This window comes from Hyla sarda, chromosome 5 (assembly GCF_029499605.1).
Source record: "Hyla sarda isolate aHylSar1 chromosome 5, aHylSar1.hap1, whole genome shotgun sequence".
NCBI lineage: Eukaryota > Metazoa > Chordata > Amphibia > Anura > Hylidae > Hyla > Hyla sarda.
The window spans coordinates 10,297,836-10,323,321 of record NC_079193.1 but is presented as its reverse complement, the minus strand read 5'-3'; the positions used below and the strand labels follow the sequence as shown (position 1 = coordinate 10,323,321).

Genomic DNA, 25,486 nt, shown 5'->3' with positions numbered 1-25,486 from the left:
AAGGGGTTTCTGCTGTCCTTGGACCAGGCAAAGGCTTTTGATCGAGTTGATCACAAGTATCTCTGGTCCACTCTTTTCAAATATGGTCTGCCGGGGGAGGGGGGGGGGTGTTCTTGGATTGGCTGAGAACATTGTATGCAGGTGCTGAGACTTTTCCATTGGTAAATGGTTTGGTGGGCTGCCCTTTTGGGGTGTAGTCTGGTGTGCGTCAAGGCTGCCCGTTAAGCCCTTTGCTTTATGTGTTCGAGATCGACCCCTCCCTTCAAAGGATCGATCGGGGACCATTGGCGGGGGTGATGATGGACCTGGCGGTGCTAGATTCGGACTTAAGGGTAGTGGCATACGCTGATGATGTGTCCATTTTTGTCTCTTCACAAGTGGAGTCGGAGTGGGTGATGTCGGAGGTGGATCATCTGGGACAAGTGCAAAAGTCTTTGGTTGGGAGGTGGAGACCCTGAGTTTTGTCTCCCGGACACCTTCCCTGTGCCCCAGGGATCTGCAAAAATTCTGGGCATCGAATTTGGTCCTGGGGATTACCCCACACGAAATTGGGAAAGCAGACTGGAGGATGTCTCCATAAGAGTGGAACAGTGGAAAGGTTGGTCTTCTTGATCAGGTCTTTCTTGCTCCCGTTGTTAATCTATTTGGGCAATGTCAGCCTTTTGCCAGGACCTCTCTGGGCCCAGGTCTACAGTCTGTTCTTCCTAATGTTGTGGGGGAATAGACTGAACCTAGTTAAAGGGGTACTCTGCACCCCTAGACATGTTATCCCCTCAATGCAAGTCTATGGGAGGGGGCGTGACGGACCTCCCATAGACTTGCATTGAGATGGCGGGGGGTGACGTCACGCTCTTCCGCCATTGTGGTGGGGATTCAAAGCCTCCAGCGTTGCCGGTGTGAGGTGGAAGCCGTACAGGTGAGTGCTGCAGCCGAGATCCCGGGGTCCCCAGCAGCGGGACCCCCGCGATCTGATATCTTATCCCCTATCCTTTGGATAGGGGATAAGATGTCTAGGGATGCGGAGTACCCCTTTAAGAGGGAGGTGACCTACCGCACGAGGAGACTAGGCGGGTTGGGTATGGTCAACCCGGTGGTATTCTTAGTGAATAGCTTTTTAAAGACCAGAATATCAAACCTCTGGACAGAGAGGGCTCCTCCGTGGGTAGTCTCTTGCAGGAGATGGTTTTAGCCTTTCTTCCAGGAACGGGAGAGAGGCGGTCAAGTGAAGGATCTTCGCACACCAACACGGGCATCTCCCGACTTATGTTGCACTGGTTCTGAAGGTCATCAGGAGGTGGGGGCTGGGGATGTGGGAGGTAAGAACTCTGTCGGGGAAAATCCTCGATAACAGGGTCTTGCTGACTCATTTCCAGAAACCACTGGCACTCAAGGATTGCCCAGGTCGGGATCAAGGGATTGGGTTGGCTCTTTTAAATTCCCCTAGGATCCCCTTGAAGTTTTGGGACTTGACCTGGCGAGGCTTCCATGGTAAGTTATATGTAAGGGGCAATCTGAAGTACAGGAACTCCGATGAAAAGGGTTGTCCCCGGTGTTTAGTGTCGACGAGACAGAAAGTCCTCCCCGTGGACGAGGTTTGTAGGAACACTTTCGGTGACCTGGTGAAGGTTCGTTCTTTGGAGTATGAAAAGTTGGGCACATCTAGAGCCTCTTCCCTGTGGAGGGGGTTCTCCTTTTACGTGCATATGTATAGGAAGTGTATATATGTATAGGGACTGTATATATGTATAGGAGTTGTATATATGTATAGGAAGTGTATATATGTATGTATAGGGATTGTATATGTATAGGCATTATATAGAGACTGTATAGGGATGGTATATTTATTAGTAATATGATGCAAGGGTTTTTGGTTAAGTTTAGGTATAAAAGGGAGATTTATAAGAAAGAGATTTATTTACAGTGACCCCCCGACATACGATCATTTCAGCATACGATCACTCTCAGAGTCCATCGCATGTTGAAGGCAGCATCAACATACGATGCTTTTGTATGTTGGGGCCATCGCATAAACGGCTATCCTGCAGCGCAGACTGTTTCAGCTGCCCCCGGATAGCAGTTTACGGTGCCCCATGTGCTCCGCTGACGATCACTTACCTGTCCTCGGGGCTCCGGCGCGTCCTCTTCGGGATCCCCTGCATCGTCGGCGCTCTCCATCATCGTCATCACGTCGCTGCGCACGCCGTCCCGTCATCCAATAGGAGCGGCGTGCGTAGCGACGTGATGGCGGCGACGGAGAGCGCGGTTGCCGGGGAAGCAGAGGCCTTACCGGAGCGTCGGGGACACCACGGGGACGCGGCGACAGCGATGGACGGCGACATCCCGGGCAGTGGTGACGAGCGGTGACGGTCCGGAGCGGCGGGGACAGGTGAGTACAACTTTCTCTAACAGTGGTCTACAATCTGTGGACCTCCAGATGTTGCAAAACTACAACACCCAGCATGCCCGGACAGCCAACGGCTGTCCGGGCATGCTGGGTGTTGTAGTTTTGCAACATCTGGAGGTCCGCAGGTTGTAGACCACTGTCCTATACTTTACATTGCACGGATCCCTCAACATACGATGGTTTCAACAAACGATGGTCCGTTTGGAACGGATTACCATCGTATGTTGAGGGATCACTGTATTTTGTTACAAAAAATTTTTTTTTTGAAAATGGTCAGGGGATATTGTTAAGGGTATTATGAATAACGTTATATTATTTTGATTTATATATTGTGTATATATTTGTGTATGTAAATGTGTAGGTTATAGGTAAGATTATGAGTAAATTTGTTCTTATTTTGTTGTATTTATTATTGATTGTTTCTGTATATATATTTATTATAGTATAAAATAAACATTTTTGTATATGTATGTATAGGTATATCTTCTGTGTGTGTGTATAGGTATGTGGTTTATATAGGTATATAGGTTTGTGGTGTGTGTGTTATATAGGTTTGTGGTATGTGGTGTATATAGGTATGTGGTGTATATAGGTTTGTGGTATGTGGTGTATATAGGTATGTGGTGTATATAGGTTTGTGGTATGTGGTGTATATAGGTATGTGGTGTATATAGGTTTGTGGTATGTGGTGTATATAGGTATGTGGTGTATATAGGTTTGTGGTATGTGGTGTATATAGGTATGTGGTGTATATAGGTTTGTGGTATGTGGTGTATATAGGTATGTGGTGTATATAGGTTTGTGGTATGTGGTGTATATAGGTATGTGGTGTATATAGGTATATGGTGTGTGTTGTCCTGGACCAGAAGGGATTTTGTTTGTTTGTGATATTATGATTTGATATTATGATTTGTTATGTATTAGGTTTATTTATGTTTATTTGATTATCATTGTTATGGATGTTATGTTGGTTTGTTTTGTATTTCTTTTTATATAAAATAAAAGAGTTGGTTTTAGGGATTGTGACCAAATTTCACCACAACTAATTCTAATTTTGTTATTAATGTTAATAAAAGGGTCAAGTGACCCCCAGACGGGACCCTGGAGAGATGTAGGTGCAAAGATTAGGATTTGGGATGTGTCTCTCCCCTGTCCTTTCCCTCTTCCTCAGACATATTCCTCTATCCATCTCCTCTCTTCAAGACTTTTTTTTATTTTTTTATAATATTTTATCTAATGTTATTTTTTTTGATTTTGTCTCCAGACTACTACTCTGATCGGTCTACTGAAGACGGCCCGCCTCTTACGCCTGGTACGAGTGGCCCGAAAGTTGGACCGCTACTCGGAGTATGGGGCGGCGGTGCTGTTCCTCTTGATGTGCACCTTCGCTCTCATCGCTCATTGGCTGGCATGCATCTGGTACGCGATTGGACACATGGAACACTATGACCCGGAGTATCGCACAATCGGCTGGCTCTACTCACTGGGCACCCAGATCATGAAACCCTACAACAACAGTAACACCAAATCCGGCCCAACCATCAACGACAAATATGTCACTGCCCTCTACTTCACCTTCAGCAGTCTGACCAGCGTCGGCTTCGGAAATGTATCACCGAACACCAACTCTGAAAAGATTTTCTCCATCTGTGTCATGCTGATCGGATGTAAGTAGAATACTGACTGTATCTGCCTTACTGTGCACAGGGTAAAGTTCTAAGATTACCATACTGACCACTCTGCAGAAGAATAAAAATAGTATAAGACTGCTCTTGTGTACAAGAATATAACTGCTATAATACTGCTCCTATATACAAGAATATAACTACTATAATACTGCTCCTATATACAAGAATATAACTACTATAATACTGCTCCTATATACCAGAATATAACTGCTATAATACTGTCTCCTTTATACAAGAATATAACTACTATAATACTGCTCCTATATACAAGAATATAACTACTATAATACTGCTCCTATATACAAGAATATAACTACTATACTACTGCTCCTATATACAAGAATATAACTACTATAATACTGCTCCTATATACAAGAATATAACTACTATAATACTGCTCCTATATACCAGAATATAACTGCTATAATACTGTCTCCTTTATACAAGAATATAACTACTATAATACTGCTCCTATATACAAGAATATAACTACTATAATACTGCTCCTATATACAAGAATATAACTACTATACTACTGCTCCTATATACAAGAATATAACTGCTATAATACTGCTCCTATTTACAAGAATATAACTACTATAATACTGCTCCTATACACAAGAATTTAACTACTATAATACTGCTCCTATATACAAGAATATAACTACTATAATACTGTCTCCTATATACAAGAATATAACTTCTATAATACTGCCCCTATATACAAGAATATAACTACTATAATACTGCCTCTTATATACAAGAATATAACTACTATAATACTGCTCCTATATACAAGAATATAACTACTATAATACTGCTCCTATATACAAGAATATAACTACTATAATACTGCTCCTATATACCAGAATATAACTGCTATAATACTGTCTCCTTTATACAAGAATATAACTACTATAATACTGCTCCTATATACAAGAATATAACTACTATAATACTGCTCCTATATACAAGAATATAACTACTATACTACTGCTCCTATATACAAGAATATAACTACTATAATACTGCTCCTATATACAAGAATATAACTACTATAATACTGCTCCTATATACCAGAATATAACTGCTATAATACTGTCTCCTTTATACAAGAATATAACTACTATAATACTGCTCCTATATACAAGAATATAACTACTATAATACTGCTCCTATATACAAGAATATAACTACTATACTACTGCTCCTATATACAAGAATATAACTGCTATAATACTGCTCCTATTTACAAGAATATAACTACTATAATACTGCTCCTATACACAAGAATTTAACTACTATAATACTGCTCCTATATACAAGAATATAACTACTATAATACTGTCTCCTATATACAAGAATATAACTTCTATAATACTGCCCCTATATACAAGAATATAACTACTATAATACTGCCTCTTATATACAAGAATATAACTACTATAATACTGCTCCTATATACAAGAATATAACTACTATAATACTGCTCCTATATACAAGAATATAACTACTATAATACTGCTCCTATATACAAGAATATAACTACTATAATACTGCTCCTATATACAAGAATATAACTGCTATAATACTGCTCCTATATACAAGAATATAACTACTATAATACTGCCTCTTATATACAAGAATATAACTGCTATAATACTGCTCCTATATACAAGAATATAACTACTATAATACTGCTCCTATATACAAGAATATAACTACTATAATACTGCTCCTATATACAAGAAAACAACTACTATAATACTGCTCCTATATACAAGAATATAACTACTATAATACTGCTCCTATATACAAGAATATAACTACTATAATACTGCTCCTATATACAAGAATATAACTACTATAATACTGCTCCTATATACAAGAATATAACTACTATAATACTGCTCCTATATACTAGAATATAACTACTATAATACTGCTCCTACATACAAGAATATAACTACTATAATACTGCCTCTAATATACAAGAATATAACTTCTATAATACTGTTCCTATATACAAGAATATAACTACTATAATACTGCTCCTATATACAAGAATATAACTACTATAATACTGCTCCTATATACAAGAATATAACTACTATAATAGTGCTCCTATATACAAGAATATAACTACTATAATACTGTCCCCTACATACAAGAATATAACTACTATAATACTGCTCCTATATACAATAATATAACTACTATAATACTGCCTCTATATACAAGAATATAACTACTATAATACTGCCTCCAATATACAAGAATATAACTACTATAATACTGCTCCTATATACAAGAATATAACTACTATAATACTGCTCCTATATACAAGTATATAACTACTATAATACTGCTCCTATATACAAGAATATAACTACTATAATACTGCTCCTATATACAAGAATATAACTACTATAATACTGCCTCCTATATACAAGAATATAACTACTATAATACTGCCCCTATATACAAGAATATAACTACTATAATACTGCCTCCAATATACAAGAATATAACTACTATAATACTGCTCCTATATACAAGAATATAACTACTATAATACTGCCCCTATATACAAGAATATAACTACTATAATACTGCTCCTATATACAAGAATATAACTACTATAATACTGCTCCTATATACAAGAATATAACTACTATAATACTGCTCCTATATACAAGAATATAACTATTATAATACTGCTCCTATATACAAGAATATAACTGCTATAATACTGCTCCTATATACAAGAATATAACTGCTATAATACTGCTCCTATATACAAGAATATAACTACTATAATGCTGCTCCTATATACAAGAATATAACTACTATAATACTGCTCCTATATACAGGAATATAACTACTATAATACTGCTCCTATATACAAGAATATAACTACTATAATACTGCTCCTATATACAAGAATATAACTACTATAATACTGCTCCTATATACAAGAATATAACTACTATAATACTGCTCCTATATACAAGAATATAACTATTATAATACTGCTCCTATATACAAGAATATAACTGCTATAATACTGCTCCTATATACAAGAATATAACTGCTATAATACTGCTCCTATATACAAGAATATAACTACTATAATGCTGCTCCTATATACAAGAATATAACTACTATAATACTGCTCCTATATACAAGAATATAACTACTATAATACTGTCTCCTTTATACAAGAATATAACTACTATAATACTGCTCCTATATACAAGAATATAACTACTATAATACTGCTCCTATATACAAGAATATAACTACTATACTACTGCTCCTATATACAAGAATATAACTGCTATAATACTGCTCCTATATACAAGAATATAACTACTATAATACTGCTCCTATACACAAGAATTTAACTACTATAATACTGCTCCTATATACAAGAATATAACTACTATAATACTGTCTCCTATATACAAGAATATAACTTCTATAATACTGCCCCTATATACAAGAATATAACTACTATAATACTGCCTCTTATATACAAGAATATAACTACTATAATACTGCTCCTATATACAAGAATATAACTACTATAATACTGCTCCTATATACAAGAATATAACTACTATAATACTGCTCCTATATACAAGAATATAACTACTATAATACTGCTCCTATATACAAGAATATAACTGCTATAATACTGCTCCTATATACAAGAATATAACTACTATAATACTGCCTCTTATATACAAGAATATAACTGCTATAATACTGCTCCTATATACAAGAATATAACTGCTATAATACTGCTCCTATATACAAGAATATAACTACTATAATACTGCTCCTATATACAAGAAAACAACTACTATAATACTGCTCCTATATACAAGAATATAACTACTATAATACTGCTCCTATATACAAGAATATAACTACTATAATACTGCTCCTATATACAAGAATATAACTACTATAATACTGCTCCTATATACAAGAATATAACTACTATAATACTGCTCCTATATACTAGAATATAACTACTATAATACTGCTCCTACATACAAGAATATAACTACTATAATACTGCCTCTAATATACAAGAATATAACTTCTATAATACTGTTCCTATATACAAGAATATAACTACTATAATACTGCTCCTATATACAAGAATATAACTACTATAATACTGCTCCTATATACAAGAATACAACTACTATAATACTGCTCCTATATACAAGAATATAACTACTATAATACTGCTCCTATATACAAGAATATAACTACTATAATACTGTCCCCTATATACAAGAATATAACTACTATAATACTGCTCCTATATACAATAATATAACTACTATAATACTGCCTCTATATACAAGAATATAACTACTATAATACTGCCTCCAATATACAAGAATATAACTACTATAATACTGCTCCTATATACAAGAATATAACTACTATAATACTGCTCCTATATACAAGTATATAACTACTATAATACTGCTCCTATATACAAGAATATAACTACTATAATACTGCTCCTATATACAAGAATATAACTACTATAATACTGCCTCCTATATACAAGAATATAACTACTATAATACTGCCCCTATATACAAGAATATAACTACTATAATACTGCCTCCAATATACAAGAATATAACTACTATAATACTGCTCCTATATACAAGAATATAACTACTATAATACTGCCCCTATATACAAGAATATAACTACTATAATACTGCTCCTATATACAAGAATATAACTACTATAATACTGCTCCTATATACAAGAATATAACTACTATAATACTGCTCCTATATACAAGAATATAACTATTATAATACTGCTCCTATATACAAGAATATAACTGCTATAATACTGCTCCTATATACAAGAATATAACTGCTATAATACTGCTCCTATATACAAGAATATAACTACTATAATGCTGCTCCTATATACAAGAATATAACTACTATAATACTGCTCCTATATACAAGAATATAACTACTATAATACCGCTCCTATATACAAGAATATAATTACTATAATACTGCTCCTATATACAAGAATATAACTACTATAATACTGCTCCTATATACAAGAATACAACTACTATAATACTGCTGTATACCCTGTATAGAAGCCTCTGTGAGATACTCTAATAATTTAACCCTCTGGGCTCTGGGGTCGTGGTTTCGGCTGCTGCAGTGACCGTTCGTTCACCTCCTATAAGACACTTGATCAATATTTGCATCTGACACATGGATGTATATAGATTGCTGTGTGACCTCTATATACGGTCATGTGACCCCCATCCCCCTTCCTGAATACTGCTAGATGGATCGGTGTCCATTAGAGGGGCTGTATACAGTTGGGGGATGTACAGATACTGTTGGATTCGTTCTTGGCGGTTTTTCGGACACACTAGCCTTTGGCTGTCTGGGCATGCTGGGAGTTGTCGTTTTGCCACAGCTGGAGGCACCCTGGTTGGAAAACACTTTCCTAACCTTACATCCAATCCTAGTGATTCTATTATAATGACTTGTCAACTAAATTTAAAAAAAATAGATTAAAAAATAAATTAACAAATAACAATACAAACCCAGCCTTATAGCAAATAAAGGCAAATATAGTGAATTGCGCACCAAAAATTCCATACAGATTTTGCAACACAAGTGTACAAATGAAATGTGGGGAATGTGCCTAAAACATAACTTTTATTCTCGCTATGTAAAAGTTCACCAAACAAAATCTCTGTATGAACCTAAAAGCATAAAAAGTAAATTGGACTATAACACCTGGATTCCGGACATATACTGAACATCAACTGAAAAGTATACGGTTCTGTGTGCTGATAGGACTATAGAAACCCCCAACCTGTTTCTGTGACATGCGGTTACTTCATCAGGGATATTAAGTCCTCAGAACAAAAAACAAGTACACTGCAACCATAGAGTCATGTAATTACCAGAGATAAAGCGACAGGACTGTGTGTCCCACATATAATAGAGCTCATGGTACATGGTTCTGTGTGCTGATAGGACTATAGAAACATCCAACGCATTTCTGTCACATGTGGTGACTTCCTCAGGGCTTATCAAGTCCTCAGCACAGAAAACAAGTACACTGAAACCATAGAGTCATGTACTGACCAGAAATAAAGGGACAGGACTATGTGTCCCACATCTAATGTTGCTTATGGTATATGGTTCTGTGTGCTGATAGGACTATAGAAACATACAACGCGTTTCTGTCACATGTGGTAGCTTCCTCAGGGGATATTGAGTCCTCAGCAAAGAAAACAAGTACACTGCAAACATAAAATCATGTAATGACTAGAGATAAAGGGACAGAACTTTGTGTCCCACATCTAATAGAGTTCATTCAAAATAACATAATAATGTCTCTAGTCAAATAATATAGGTACAGTCGAACACCTTGGTCATAGAGCCAAAGATCCTGTACTTGTCCCATTGTTTTCTGTGCTGAGGACTTGTATGTTTTTAGCATTTCCCCCTTCTACACATTTGTTTACTTTTTGTTACAAAATCTGTATGGAATTTGTTGGTGCGCAACCTACTATAATTTCCCTTATTTGATATGAGGCTTGAAGTTTATTTGGTTATTTTTGTGCTCTTTTTTTTCATAATTTTTTTTTTTTAGGCTTAGTTGACTAGTCATTATGATAAAATCGATATAACAAGGATTCGGATGTAAGATTAGGAAGGTGTTTCCCAACCAGAGTTGTTTAACATCCCCTGAGGATGTCACCATATGTGAGAGAAACGTGTCGGGTGTTTCAATAATCCAATTTAAAAAAAAAATGCAAGTTTTTTTTTTTTTTTTTTTGGGGGGGGGGGGGGGGCACAGAAGCATAATAAATCTGCCATTTGGGATGTGAAACAAAAATACTTGCTGTTACAACCTTTCCTCTTAAAGGGGTACTTCGCCCCTAGACATCTTATCTCCTATCCAAAGGATTGGGGATAAGAAGTCTGATCACGGGGGTCCCACAGTTTCGTTTAGCATGCTGGGTGCGGGAGTGGTGACATCACAGTCACGCACCACGTGCTGTCACGCCACGCCCCCTCAATGCAAGTCTATGGAAGGAGGCGTGGCAGCCATGATCAGTAAGGAAACAACATAAGGAAAAGACATGATCGGTAAGGAAACAATGTCTGCAGATTTGGGTGTAGAACTCCGACCAATGTGGAGATTTACATTAAAGGGGTACTCCCCTGCCCCAGCATGTGGAACATTTTGTCCCGAATGCTTGGAGCGGGCAGCTGGGGGTCGTGACGTCACTGCCACGCCCCCTCGTGATGTCACATCACGCGCTCTCAATGGTAGTCTATGGGAGGGGGCGTGGCTTCTGCCACGCCCCCTCCCATAGACTACCATTGAGAGCGCGTGATGTGACATCACGAGGGGGCGTGGCAGTGACATCACGACCCCCAGCTGCCCGCTCCAAGCATTCGGAACAAAATGTTCCAAACGCTGGGGCAGTGGAGTACCCCTTTAATGTCTTCTATGTTTAATAAAACAAAAAAACATTGCTACCGTGGACGTGGCAGCAGAGCCGCGCAGGGATTGGCGCCCTTGTCTTTAAACTGCGATAATGTACGGCTTTTGCATGCGAAAATCCACACGTTTGATGAACATTTATTATTTCGCATGGGTTTATTTTCTACTGCGTGGGAATGGGGGATAAATTGTGGATCCTGACAGACGCCTGAATGTGTGAACAGGCACTTATTGGGCGCACAAATCACAGGCGCAGCGTGCACCGTCCCCAGGGTCTCTCTCACCCGCCAGGCTCAGCGCCGGGGTCCATATGGCTCCTGCTGCCATTCTTTATCTTGTTCAGCTATATGACAGTTCCCCGGTACCTTGCGGGTGACATTTGCTCCGGCTCCATCTCGATGACGTCAATTGTTTTGTTGTTTTATGTTCATTGTAAATATCACATCCGCAGGCAGAGATTTATATTCATGGAGAACTGACCGACCTCGCGCCAATGTGGATTCTGCTTATTAAATTTTCCTCTAATTTATTATACTATGCGCTGCACTGTCCCCTTGTGGCCAGAGGTTGTAAGTACATACACTGCCCACAGAGCTCAGAGTAGGAGATAACATATGACTGAGCGCAAATGTATCTCAGACACATATCTCCACCTCTGAGCCCCACAATATAGGTTGTATATAGTATTATCTGTCAGGATCCACAATTCATCCCCCGTCCCACGCAGCAGAAAGTAAAGCAATGCAAAATAATGTTCATCATATGTGTGAATTTCCGCATACAAAAGTCGTACACTTTTAAACACAGAAGACATTGGGAGGGGGGGGGGGGAATTTACCAATGCTCTCCGGACAGAAAATTGGTGGTAACATTATATTTGTGGAATGGATTTATTTGGCGCGCAATCCCCTAAAGTTACTTGTATTTGCTATGAGGCTGGGTGTATGTTGTCATTTTTATATTTCGGGTTTTTATGCGATTTTCATTAAGCTTATTTGACTAGTACCGTAATTATGGTAAAATTGATTCAAAAAACTGATTTAGATGTGAGGTTGGGACCAGTGTACAAGAATATAACTACTATAATACTGCTCCTATATACAAGAATATACCTACTATAATACTGCACCTATATACAAGAATATAACTACTATAATACTGCTCCTATATACAAGAATATAACTACTATAATACTGCTCCTATATACAAGAATATAACTACTATAATACTGCTCTTATATACAAGAATATAACTACTATAATACTGTCTCCTATAAACAAGAATATAACTACTATAATACTGCTCCTATATACAAGAATATAACTACTATAATACTGCCTCCTTTATACAAGAATATAACTACTATAATACTGCTCCTATATACAAGAATATAACTACTATAATACTGCTCCTGTATACAAGAATATAACTACTATAATACTGCCTCCTATATACAAGAATATATCTACTATAATACTGCTCCTATATACAAGAATATAACTACTATAATACTGCTCCTATATACAAGAATATAACTACTATAATACTGCCTCCTATATACAAGAATATAACTACTATAATACTGCTCCTATATACAAGAATATAACTACTATAATACTGCTCCTATATACAAGAATATAACTACTATAATACAGCTCCTATATACAAGAATATAACTACTATAATACTGCTCCTATATACAAGAATATAACTACTATAATACTGCTCCTATATACAAGAATATAACTACTATAATACTGCTCCTATATACAAGAATATAACTACTATAATACTGCTCCTATATACAAGAATATAACTACTATAATACTGCTCCTATATACAGGAATATAACTACTATAATACTGTCTCCTATATACAAGAATATAACTACTATAATACAGCTCCTATATACAAGAATATAACTACTATAATACTGCTCCTATATACAGGAATATAACTACTATAATACTGCTCCTATATACAGGAATATAACTACTATAATACTGCCCCCTATATACAAGAATATAACTACTATAATACTGCTCCCTATATACAAGAATATAACTACTATAATACTGCCCCTATATACAAGAATATAACTACTATAATACTGCTCCTATATACAAGAATATAACTACTATAATACTGCTCCTATATACAAGAATATAACTACTATAATACTGCTCCTATATACAAGAATATACCTACTATAATACTGTCTCCTATATACAAGAATATAACTACCATAATACTGCTCCTATATACAAGAATATACCTACTATAATACTGTCTCCTATAAACAAGAATATAACTACTATAATACTGCTCCTATATACAAGAATATAACTACTATAATACTGCCTCCTATATACAAGAATATAACTACTATAATACTGCTCCTATATACAAGAATATAACTACTATAATACTGCTCCTATATACAAGAATATAACTACTATAATACTGCTCCTATATACAAGAATATAACTACTATAATACTGCTCCTATATACAAGAATATAACTACTATAATACTGCTCCTATATACAGGAATATAACTACTATAATACTGTCTCCTATATACAAGAATATAACTACTATAATACAGCTCCTATATACAAGAATATAACTACTATAATACTGCTCCTATATACAGGAATATAACTACTATAATACTGCTCCTATATACAGGAATATAACTACTATAATACTGCCCCCTATATACAAGAATATAACTACTATAATACTGCTCCCTATATACAAGAATATAACTACTATAATACTGCCCCTATATACAAGAATATAACTACTATAATACTGCTCCTATATACAAGAATATAACTACTATAATACTGCTCCTATATACAAGAATATAACTACTATAATACTGCTCCTATATACAAGAATATAACTACTATAATACTGCTCCTATATACAAGAATATAACTACTATAATACTGCTCCTATATACAAGAATATAACTACTATAATACTGCTCCTATATACAGGAATATAACTACTATAATACTGTCTCCTATATACAAGAATATAACTACTATAATACAGCTCCTATATACAAGAATATAACTACTATAATACTGCTCCTATATACAGGAATATAACTACTATAATACTGCTCCTATATACAGGAATATAACTACTATAATACTGCCCCCTATATACAAGAATATAACTACTATAATACTGCTCCCTATATACAAGAATATAACTACTATAATACTGCCCCTATATACAAGAATATAACTACTATAATACTGCTCCTATATACAAGAATATAACTACTATAATACTGCTCCTATATACAAGAATATAACTACTATAATACTGCTCCTATATACAAGAATATAACTACTATAATACTGCTCCTATATACAAGAATATAACTACTATAATACTGCTCCTATATACAGGAATATAACTACTATAATACTGTCTCCTATATACAAGAATATAACTACTATAATACAGCTCCTATATACAAGAATATAACTACTATAATACTGCTCCTATATACAGGAATATAACTACTATAATACTGCTCCTATATACAGGAATATAACTACTATAATACTGCCCCCTATATACAAGAATATAACTACTATAATACTGCTCCCTATATACAAGAATATAACTACTATAATACTGCTCCCTATATACAAGAATATAACTACTATAATACAGCTCCTATATACAAGAATATAACTGCTATAATACTGCTCCTATATACAGGAATATAACTACTATAATACTGCTCCTATATACAGGAATATAACTACTATAATACTGCCCCCTATATACAAGAATATAACTACTATAATACTGCCCCCTATATACAAGAATATAACTACTATAATACTGCTCCCTATATACAAGAATATAACTACTATAATACTGCCCCTATATACAAGAATATAACTACTATAATACTGCTCCTATATACAAGAATATAACTACTATAATACTGCTCCTATATACAAGAATATAACTACTATAATACTGCTCCTATATACAAGAATATATCTACTAGAATACTGCTCCTATATACAAGAATATAACTACTATAATACTGCTCCTATATACAAGAATATAACTACTATAATACTGCTCCTATATACAAGAATATAACTACTATAATACTGCTCCTATATACAAGAATATAACTACTATAATACTGCCCCTATATACAAGAATATAACTACTATAATACTGCTCCTATATACAAGAATATAACTACTATAATACTGCTCCTATATACAAGAATATAACTACTATAATACTGCTCCTATATACAAGAATATAACTACTATAATACTGCTCCTATATACAAGAATATAACTACTATAATACTACCTCCTATATACAAGAATATAACTACTATAATACTGCTCCTATATACAAGAATATAACTACTATAATACTGCTCCTAGATACAAGAATATAACTACTATAATACTGCTGTATACCCTGTATAGAAGCCTCTGTGAGATACTCTAATAATTTAACCCTCTGGGCTCTGGGGTCATGGTTTCGGCTGCTGCAGTGACCGTTCGTTCACCTCCTATAAGACACTTGATCAATATTTGCATCTGACACATGGATGTATATAGATTGCTGTGTGACCTCTATATACTGTCATGTGACGCCCATCCCCCTCCCTGAATACTGCTAGATGGATCGGTGTCCATTAGAGGGGCTGTATACAGTGGGGGGATGTACAGATACTGTCCGATTCATTCATGGTGTTTCGGACACACTAGTTCTTGTAACCAGCTCACCTTCTGCTCTTGAATCCAATGTTTTTAAACCAGGGTACCTCCAGCTGTTGCAAAACTACATCTCACAGCATGCCCGGACAGCCAACGGCTGTCCGGGCATGCTGGGAGTTGTAGTTTTACAACAGCTGGAGGCACCCTGATTGGAAAACACTGTCCTAGCTTTAAATCCTTTGGTAACTTTGTCCGGCCAGATGGTGCCCCAGTGTTCTGCTTTGCTCCTATACGTTGTCCTAGACGCCTTGTGATGTATCGGGATAGCAGTGAGGAGTTTGTAGGCCGTTCCCCTCTGACGCTGTCCTCTTCTCTCCATAGCGCTCATGTATGCCAGTATTTTCGGGAATGTGTCTGCCATCATCCAGCGCCTGTACTCCGGCACTGCCCGATACCACACCCAGATGCTGCGGGTGCGCGAGTTCATCCGCTTCCATCAGATCCCGAACCCTTTGCGGCAGCGATTGGAGGAGTATTTCCAACACGCGTGGTCTTATACTAACGGCATCGACATGAACGCAGTGAGTTCTGCCTCGCCGGCCTTCACCATTGCACTTGTCATAAACCTGCCCAGAATCTTTTATGTCCTCCTGTCTCCTGTACCCTCCATCAGTCATGTCCTCCTGTCTTCTGTACCCTCCATCAGTCATGTCCTCCTGTCCTCTGTACCCTCCATCAGTCATGTCCTCCTGTCCTCTGTACCCTCCATCCGTCATGTCCTCCTGTCCTCTGTACCCTCCATCAGTCATGTCCTCCTGTCTTCTGTACCCACCATCAGTCATGTCCTCCTGTCCTCTGTACCCTCCATCAGTCATGTCCTCCTGTCTTCTGTACCCTCCATCAGTCATGTCCTCCTGTCTCCTGTACCCTCCATCAGTCATGTCCTCCTGTCTCCTGCACCCTCCATCAGTCATGTCCTCCTGTCTTCTGTACCCTCCATCAGTCATGTCCTCCTGTCTTCTGTACCCTCCATTAGTCATGTCCTCCTGTCCTCTGTACCCTCCATCAGTCATGTCCTCCTGTCTTCTGTACCCTCCATCAGTCATGTCCTCCTGTCTTCTGTACCCTCCATCAGTCATGTCCTCCTGTCTTCTGTACCCACCATCAGTCATGTCCTCCTGTCTTCTGTACCCACCATCAGTCATGTCCTCCTGTCCTCTGTACCCTCCATCAGTCATGTCCTCCTGTCTTCTGTACCCTCCATCAGTCATGTCCTCCTGTCTTCTGTACCCACCATCAGTCATGTCCTCCTGTCTCCTGTACCCTCCATCAGTCATGTCCTCCTGTCTTCTGTACCCTCCATCAGTCATGTCCTCCTGTCTTCTGTACCCTCCATTAGTCATGTCCTCCTGTCCTCTGTACCCTCCATCTGTCATGTCCTCCTGTCTTCTGTACCCTCCATCAGTCATGTCCTCCTGTCTTCTGTACCCACCATTAGTCATGTCCTCCTGTCTCCTGTACCCTCCATCAGTCATGTCCTCCTGTCTTCTGTACCCTCCATCAGTCATGTCCTCCTGTCTTCTGTACCCTCCATCAGTCATGTCCTCCTGTCTTCTGTACCCTCCATCAGTCATGTCCTCCTGTCTTCTGTACCCACCATCAGTCATGTCCTCCTGTCCTCTGTACCCTCCATCAGTCATGTCCTCCTGTCTTCTGTACCCTCCATCAGTCATGTCCTCCTGTCTTCTGTACCCACCATCAGTCATGTCCTCCTGTCTCCTGTACCCTCCATCAGTCATGTCCTCCTGTCTTCTGTACCCTCCATCAGTCATGTCCTCCTGTCTTCTGTACCCACCATCAGTCATGTCCTCCTGTCTCCTGTACCCTCCATCAGTCATGTCCTCCTGTCTTCTGTACCCTCCATCAGTCATGTCCTCCTGTCTTCTGTACCCTCCATTAGTCATGTCCTCCTGTCCTCTGTACCCTCCATCAGTCATGTCCTCCTGTCTCCTGTACCCTCCATCAGTCATGTCCTCCTGTCTTCTGTACCCTCCATCAGTCATGTCCTCCTGTCCTCTGTACCCTCCATCAGTCATGTTCTCCTGTCTTCTGTACCCTCCATCAGTCATGTCCTCCTGTCTTCTGTACCCTCCATCAGTCATGTCCTCCTATCTTCTGTACCCTCCATCAGTCATGTCCTCCTGTCCTCTGTACCCTTCATCCGTCATGTCCTCCTGTCCTCTGTACCCTCCATCAGTCATGTCCTCCTGTCTTCTGTACCCTCCATCAGTCATGTCCTCCTGTCTTCTGTACCCACCATCAGTCATGTCCTCCTGTCCTCTGTACCCTCCATCAGTCATGTCCTCCTGTCCTCTGTACCCTCCATCAGTTATGTCCTCCTGTCTTCTTTACCCTCCATTAGTCATGTCCTCCTGTCTTCTGTACCCACCATCAGTCATGTCCTCCTGTCCTCTGTACCCACCATCAGTCATGTCCTCCTGTCCTCTGTACCCTCCATCAGTCATGTCCTCCTGTCTTCTTTACCCTCCATTAGTCATGTCCTCCTGTCTTCTGTACCCACCATCAGTCATGTCCTCCTGTCCTCTGTACCCACCATCAGTCATGTCCTCCTGTCTTCTGTACCCACCATCAGTCATGTCCTCCTGTCCTCTGTACCCTCCATCAGTCATGTCCTCTGTACCCTCCATTAGTCATGTCCTCCTGTCTTCTGTACCCTCCATCAGTCATGTCCTCCTGTCTTCTGTACCCTCCATCAGTCATGTCCTCCTGTCCTCTGTACCCTCCATCAGTCATGTCCTCCTGTCTTCTGTACCCACCATCAGTCATGTCCTCCTGTCTTCTGTACCCACCATCAGTCATGTCCTCCTGTCTTCTGTACCCACAATCAGTCATGTCCTCCTGTCTTCTGTACCCTCCATCAGTCATGTCCTCCTGTCCTCTGTACCCACCATCAGTCATGTCCTCCTGTCTCCTGCACCCTCCATCCGTCATGTCCTCCTGTCTTCTGTACCCTCCATAGGTCATGTCCTCCTGTCCTCTGTACCCACCAACAGTCATGTCCTCCTGTCCTCTGTACCCACCATCAGTCATGTCCTCCTGTCCTCTGTACCCTCCATCAGTCATGTCCTCCTGTCTTCTGTACCCACCACCAGTCATGTCCTCCTGTCCTCTGTACCCTCCATCAGTCATGTCCTCCTGTCCTCTGTACCCTCCATCAGTCATGTCTTCCTGTCCTCTGTACCCTCCATCAGTCATGTCCTCCTGTCTTCTGTACCCGACATCAGTCATGTCCTCCTGTCTCCTGTACCCTCCATCAGTCATGTCCTCCTGTACCCTCCATCCGTCATGTCCTCCTGTCTTCTGTACCCACCATCAGTCCTGTCCTCCTGTCCTCTGTACCCACCATCAGTCATGTCCTCCTGTCCTCTGTACCCTCCATCAGTCATGTCCTCCTGTCTTCTTTACCCTCCATTAGTCATGTCCTCCTGTCTTCTGTACCCACCATCAGTCATGTCCTCCTGTCCTCTGTACCCACCATCAGTCATGTCCTCCTGTCCTCTGTACCCTCCATCAGTCATGTCCTCCTGTCTTCTTTACCCTCCATTAGTCATGTCCTCCTGTCTTCTGTACCCACCATCAGTCATGTCCTCCTGTCCTCTGTACCCACCATCAGTCATGTCCTCCTGTCTTCTGTACCCACCATCAGTCATGTCCTCCTGTCCTCTGTACCCTCCATCAGTCATGTCCTCTGTACCCTCCATTAGTCATGTCCTCCTGTCTTCTGTACCCTCCATCAGTCATGTCCTCCTGTCTTCTGTACCCTCCATCAGTCATGTCCTCCTGTCCTCTGTACCCTCCATCAGTCATGTCCTCCTGTCTTCTGTACCCACCATCAGTCATGTCCTCCTGTCTTCTGTACCCACCATCAGTCATGTCCTCCTGTCTTCTGTACCCACAATCAGTCATGTCCTCCTGTCTTCTGTACCCTCCATCAGTCATGTCCTCCTGTCCTCTGTACCCACCATCAGTCATGTCCTCCTGTCTCCTGCACCCTCCATCCGTCATGTCCTCCTGTCTTCTGTACCCTCCATAGGTCATGTCCTCCTGTCCTCTGTACCCACCAACAGTCATGTCCTCCTGTCCTCTGTACCCACCATCAGTCATGTCCTCCTGTCCTCTGTACCCTCCATCAGTCATGTCCTCCTGTCTTCTGTACCCACCATCAGTCATGTCCTCCTGTCCTCTGTACCCTCCATCAGTCATGTCCTCCTGTCCTCTGTACCCTCCATCAGTCATGTCTTCCTGTCCTCTGTACCCTCCATCAGTCATGTCCTCCTGTCTTCTGTACCCGACATCAGTCATGTCCTCCTGTCTCCTGTACCCTCCATCAGTCATGTCCTCCTGTACCCTCCATCCGTCATGTCCTCCTGTCTTCTGTACCCACCATCATTCCTGTCCTCCTGTCCTCTGTACCCTCCATCAGTCATGTCCTCCGGTCTTCTGTACCCGACATCAGTCATGTCCTCCTGTCTTTTGTACCCGACATTAGTCATGTCCTCCTGTTTTCTGTACCCTCCATCTGCCATGTCCTCCTGTCTTCTGTACCCTCCATCTGTCATGTCCTCCTGTTTTCTGTGACCTCTACCTGTCATGTCCTCCTGTCTTCTGTACCCACCATCAGTCATATCCTCCTGTTTTCTTTACCCTCCATCTGTCATGTCCTCCGGTCCTCTGTACCCACCATCAGCCATGTCCTCCTGTCTTCTATTCCGTCTATGACTCTGTGCCCTCCTGTACCCACCATTACTCTTCACCATTTTCTTTTTGGGCATTGTCTCTGGTTTCCATGCTTTTCTCATCTTGTTTTTCTCGTACATTTAATTTTTTCTGTCCCTTTACTAAGGTCTTGAAGGGGTTCCCTGAGTGCCTCCAGGCGGACATTTGTCTACATCTGAACAGAAGTCTTCTTCAGAACTGTAAACCTTTCAAAGGAGCCACAAAAGGCTGTTTGCGGGCCCTGGCCATGAAGTTTAAGACCACCCATGCCCCTCCTGGGGACACCCTGGTCCATGCGGGCGATGTTCTCACAGCTCTTTATTTCCTGTCCCGTGGATCCATTGAAATTTTACGTGGAGATGTGGTGGTCGCCATATTGGGTGAGTCCATCTCTACCTCCTGTGTTGTGACCTTCTTTGCACGGACTCTTCTGACCATTTCACCTTCTCTTCAGGGAAGAACGATATATTTGGAGAGCCACTCAATCTGTACGCTCGGCCTGGAAAGTCCAACGCAGATGTCCGAGCTTTGACCTACTGCGACCTCCACAAGATTCACCGGGAAGATCTGCTGGAAGTACTGGACATGTACCCGGAATTCTCTGATTATTTTTGGTCTAGCTTAGAGATCACGTTTAACCTTCGAGATGTAAGTGTGGACAATGAGCGCCGCAGACCTTGTAGGGAGTCCATGGGGTCACCTTGGGATCTCTGGGTCATCTTGAGTCTTCTCAGTTATTTTGGGCCTATTAAAGGGGTACTCTGCCACTAGACATCTTCTCCCCTATCCAAAGGATAGGGGATAAGCTGGGACCTCTGCGACCTCTGTGCAGCACTCGGCATTCGTTTAGTACGCTGGGTGCGATTGGAGGGGGTCATGATGTCACGGCCACACCCCTCGTGATGTCACACCACGACCCCTCAATGCAAGTCTATGTGAGGGGGCGTGGCTTCCTTCACGCCCCCTCCCATAGACTAGCATTGAGCGGGTGTGATGTGACATCACGAGGGGCGTGACCAAGATGTCACAACCCCCAGCCGCCCGTTCCAAGCGTTTGGAATAAAATGTTCCGAACGCTGGGGCAGCGGAGAACCCCTTTAATGTAAATCTCCACATTTGACAGTGTTCTACACCCAACTCTGCAGACGTTGTTTCCTTACTGATCATGTCTTGTACTCCAGTTACCACCCGAGCTGCATTCAAAAATTGGTACCTGTACTCTTAACACAGAGCAGTGCATTGTGGGAGCTCAGCTGTCAGGTCACATGTGTGAATACCAAGTGCAGATGAAATTTTAGTTTGTCCGGATTGTAAATGCAGTTTCCTATGTGACTGGTGTATATGACTAAAAGTAAACCACAGTGCTTACTCTAGGGGGCGCTGATTCTGTATTTCTTCCTTGTGTCCGTCTCTTTTTTTGGCCACATAGTTCATTACTCTGATTTCTCCCATTTTAGACCAACATGATCCCGGGATCTCCGAGCAGCGAAGAGTCTGACAGCGGATTCAACAAGCTCAGGCGGCGCAAGCTGTCATTCCGCAGAAGGACCGAAAAAGGTGATATCGCCTGGGGGGGTACTTAATTATTACCCAAGCAGGAACATACATCATGCCTATTTTCTATAGATCAGACATCATGTTAAATAAGTACAAGATGGACTCAATTTTATATCTAGATTTAACCTGTAAAATTATGTGAGGCTGAAATGACAACCACGGCTCTGCTACATCTGCACGTACATTGTGACTGCCGCTCTTCTTGCATATATATCATTTATATCTATGTATTCTATTTCCTTCCACAGATGCTGACAATGCCGGGGAGGCCAAGAAAGGTCAAAGGTGGAGTCGGCTAAGCCGGAACAATTTAGCTCCAGAGGATAAAAGTTGGGGTGAGCAGCACAGTAGCCCCCCATCCAGTCCATTGTCCAGTGATGATGAGCAGCCGGCACCGGTGTCCAGCACCGTGGAGCTCTCTCCAACCAGAGCTACGTGCAGTAACTTCACAGGAGCGAGCCGGGCGGAGGCCGAGGGGGATCAGAGCGGCCGGGACGTGTGCAATCATCTGTCAGGTAACACGCCGGATGAGCTCTGCAGAGTCATCCATTTATATGGACACATGAGGCTCACCTCGTGTTCTTCTCCTTTCTCCAGGTGCTTTCTCTGGTGTATCTAACATCTTTAGCTTTTGGGGGGACCGGACTGGACGTCAGTACCAGGAGCTGCCGCAATGCACCATCCCTGCCCACTCCACCCTCAGCGTTCCTGTGCCTTCCCTCAGCCGGCGGCAAAAATGTGAATTAGGGAACAGGCTGGATCAGCTGCAGAAGCAACTCAACAGGTGACCGAGCGGAGACCACAGGCAGACCCCCGCCACAAAGGATATGTTACACCCAGTATTCTGCTCCACCATCTACTCATCACCCTCTTATATTCCTCCTGTCCTCCTCTCATCACCCTCTTATATTCCTCCTGTCCTCCTCTCATCACCCTCTTATATTCCTCCTGTCCTCCTCTCATCACCCTCTTATATTCCTCCTGTCCTCCTCTCATCACCCTCTTATATTCCTCCTGTCCTCCTCCCATCATCCTCTTATATTCCTCCTGTCCTCCACTCATCACCCTCTTATATTCCTCCTGTCCTCTCATCATCCTCTTATATTCCTCCTGTCCTCCTCTCATCACCCTCTTATATTCCTCCTGTCCTCCTCTCATCACCCTCTTATATTCCTCCTGTCCTCCTCTCATCACCCTCTTATATTCCTCCTGTCCTCCTCTCATCACCCTCTTATATTCCTCCTGTCCTCCTCTCATCACCCTCTTATATTCCTCCTGTCCTCCTCTCATCACCCTCTTATATTCCTCCTGTCCTCCTCTCATCACCCTCTTATATTCCTCCTGTCCTCCTCTCATCACCCTCTTATATTCCTCCTGTCCTCCTCTCATCACCCTCTTATATTCCTCCTGTCCTCCTCTCATCATCCTCTTATATTCCTCCTGTCCTCCTCTCATCACCCTCTTATATTCCTCCTGTCCTCCTCTCATCACCCTCTTATATTCCTCCTGTCCTCCTCTCATCACCCTTTTATATTCCTCCTGTCCTCCTCTCATCATCCTCTTATATTCCTCCTGTCCTCCTCTCATCACCCTCTTATATTCCTCCTGTCCTCCTCTCATCACCCTCTTATATTCCTCCTGTCCTCCTCTCATCATCCTCTTATATTCCTCCTGTCCTCCTCTCATCACCCTCTTATATTCCTCCTGTCCTCCTCTCATCACCCTCTTATATTCCTCCTGTCCTCCTCTCATCATCCTCTTATATTCCTCCTGTCCTCATCATTCACCCTCTTATATTCCTCCTGTCCTCCTCTCATCACCCTCTTATATTCCTCCTGTCCTCCTCTCATCATCCTCTTATATTCCTCCTGTCCTCTCATCATCCTCTTATATTCCTCCTGTCCTCTCTCATCATCCTCTTATATTCCTCCTGTCCTCCTCCTCTCATCACCCTCTTATATTCCTCCTGTCCTCTCATCACCCTCTTATATTCCTCCTGTCCCTCTCATCATCCTCTTATATTCCTCCTGTCCTCCTCTCATCATCCTCTTATATTCCTCCTGTCCTCCTCTCATCATCCTCTTATATTCCTCCTGTCCTCCTCCCATCACCCTCTTATATTCCTCCTGTCCTCTCATCATCCTCTTATATTCCTCCTGTCCTCCTCTCATCATCCCTCTTATATTCCTCCTGTCCTCCTCTCATCATCCTCTTATATTCCTCCTGTCCCTCCTCTCATCATCCTCTTATATTCCTCCTGTCCTCCTCTCATCATCCTCTTATATTTCTCCTCTCATCACCCTCTTATATTCCTCCTGTCCTCTCATCACCCTCTTATATTCCTCCTGTCCTCCTCTCATCACCCTCTTATATTCCTCCTGTCCTCCTCTCATCACCCTCTTATATTCCTCCTGTCCTCTCATCACCCTCTTATATTCCTCCTGTCCTCCTCTCATCACCCTCTTATATTCCTCCTGTCCTCTCATCACTCCTCTTATATTCCTCCTGTCCTCCTCTCATCATCCTCTTATATTCCTCCTGTCCTCTCATCACCCTCTTATATTCCTCCTGTCCTCCTCTCTCATCACCCTCTTATATTCCTCCTGTCCTCCTCCTCTCATCACCCTCTTATATTCCTCCTGTCCTCTCATCACCCTCTTATATTCCTCCTGTCATCCTCTCACCATCCTCTTATATTCCTCCTGTCCTCTCATCACCCTCTTATATTCCTCCTGTCCTCCTCTCATCACCCTCTTATATTCTCTCTGT

General features: G+C 40.9%; 1 protein-coding gene across 3 annotated transcripts in view; it reads left to right on the top strand.

Moving 5' to 3' along the window:
- Positions 1–25,486, top strand: part of KCNH2 (potassium voltage-gated channel subfamily H member 2) — a 400,050-nt gene that overhangs the window by 359,935 nt on the left and 14,629 nt on the right. For 2 of the 3 annotated variants that reach the window (XM_056518835.1, XM_056518836.1), the window contains 7 exons: positions 3,669–4,071; positions 16,745–16,944; positions 21,288–21,540; positions 21,615–21,808; positions 22,618–22,717; positions 22,966–23,232; positions 23,315–23,505. In XM_056518835.1, the coding sequence (XP_056374810.1) occupies positions 3,669–4,071; positions 16,745–16,944; positions 21,288–21,540; positions 21,615–21,808; positions 22,618–22,717; positions 22,966–23,232; positions 23,315–23,505 (1,608 nt within the window). Of the gene's footprint in view, positions 1–3,668; positions 4,072–16,744; positions 16,945–21,287; positions 21,541–21,614; positions 21,809–22,617; positions 22,718–22,965; positions 23,233–23,314; positions 23,506–25,486 lie in introns of those variants that run through there. The other variant, XM_056518834.1, reaches the window with a different exon arrangement.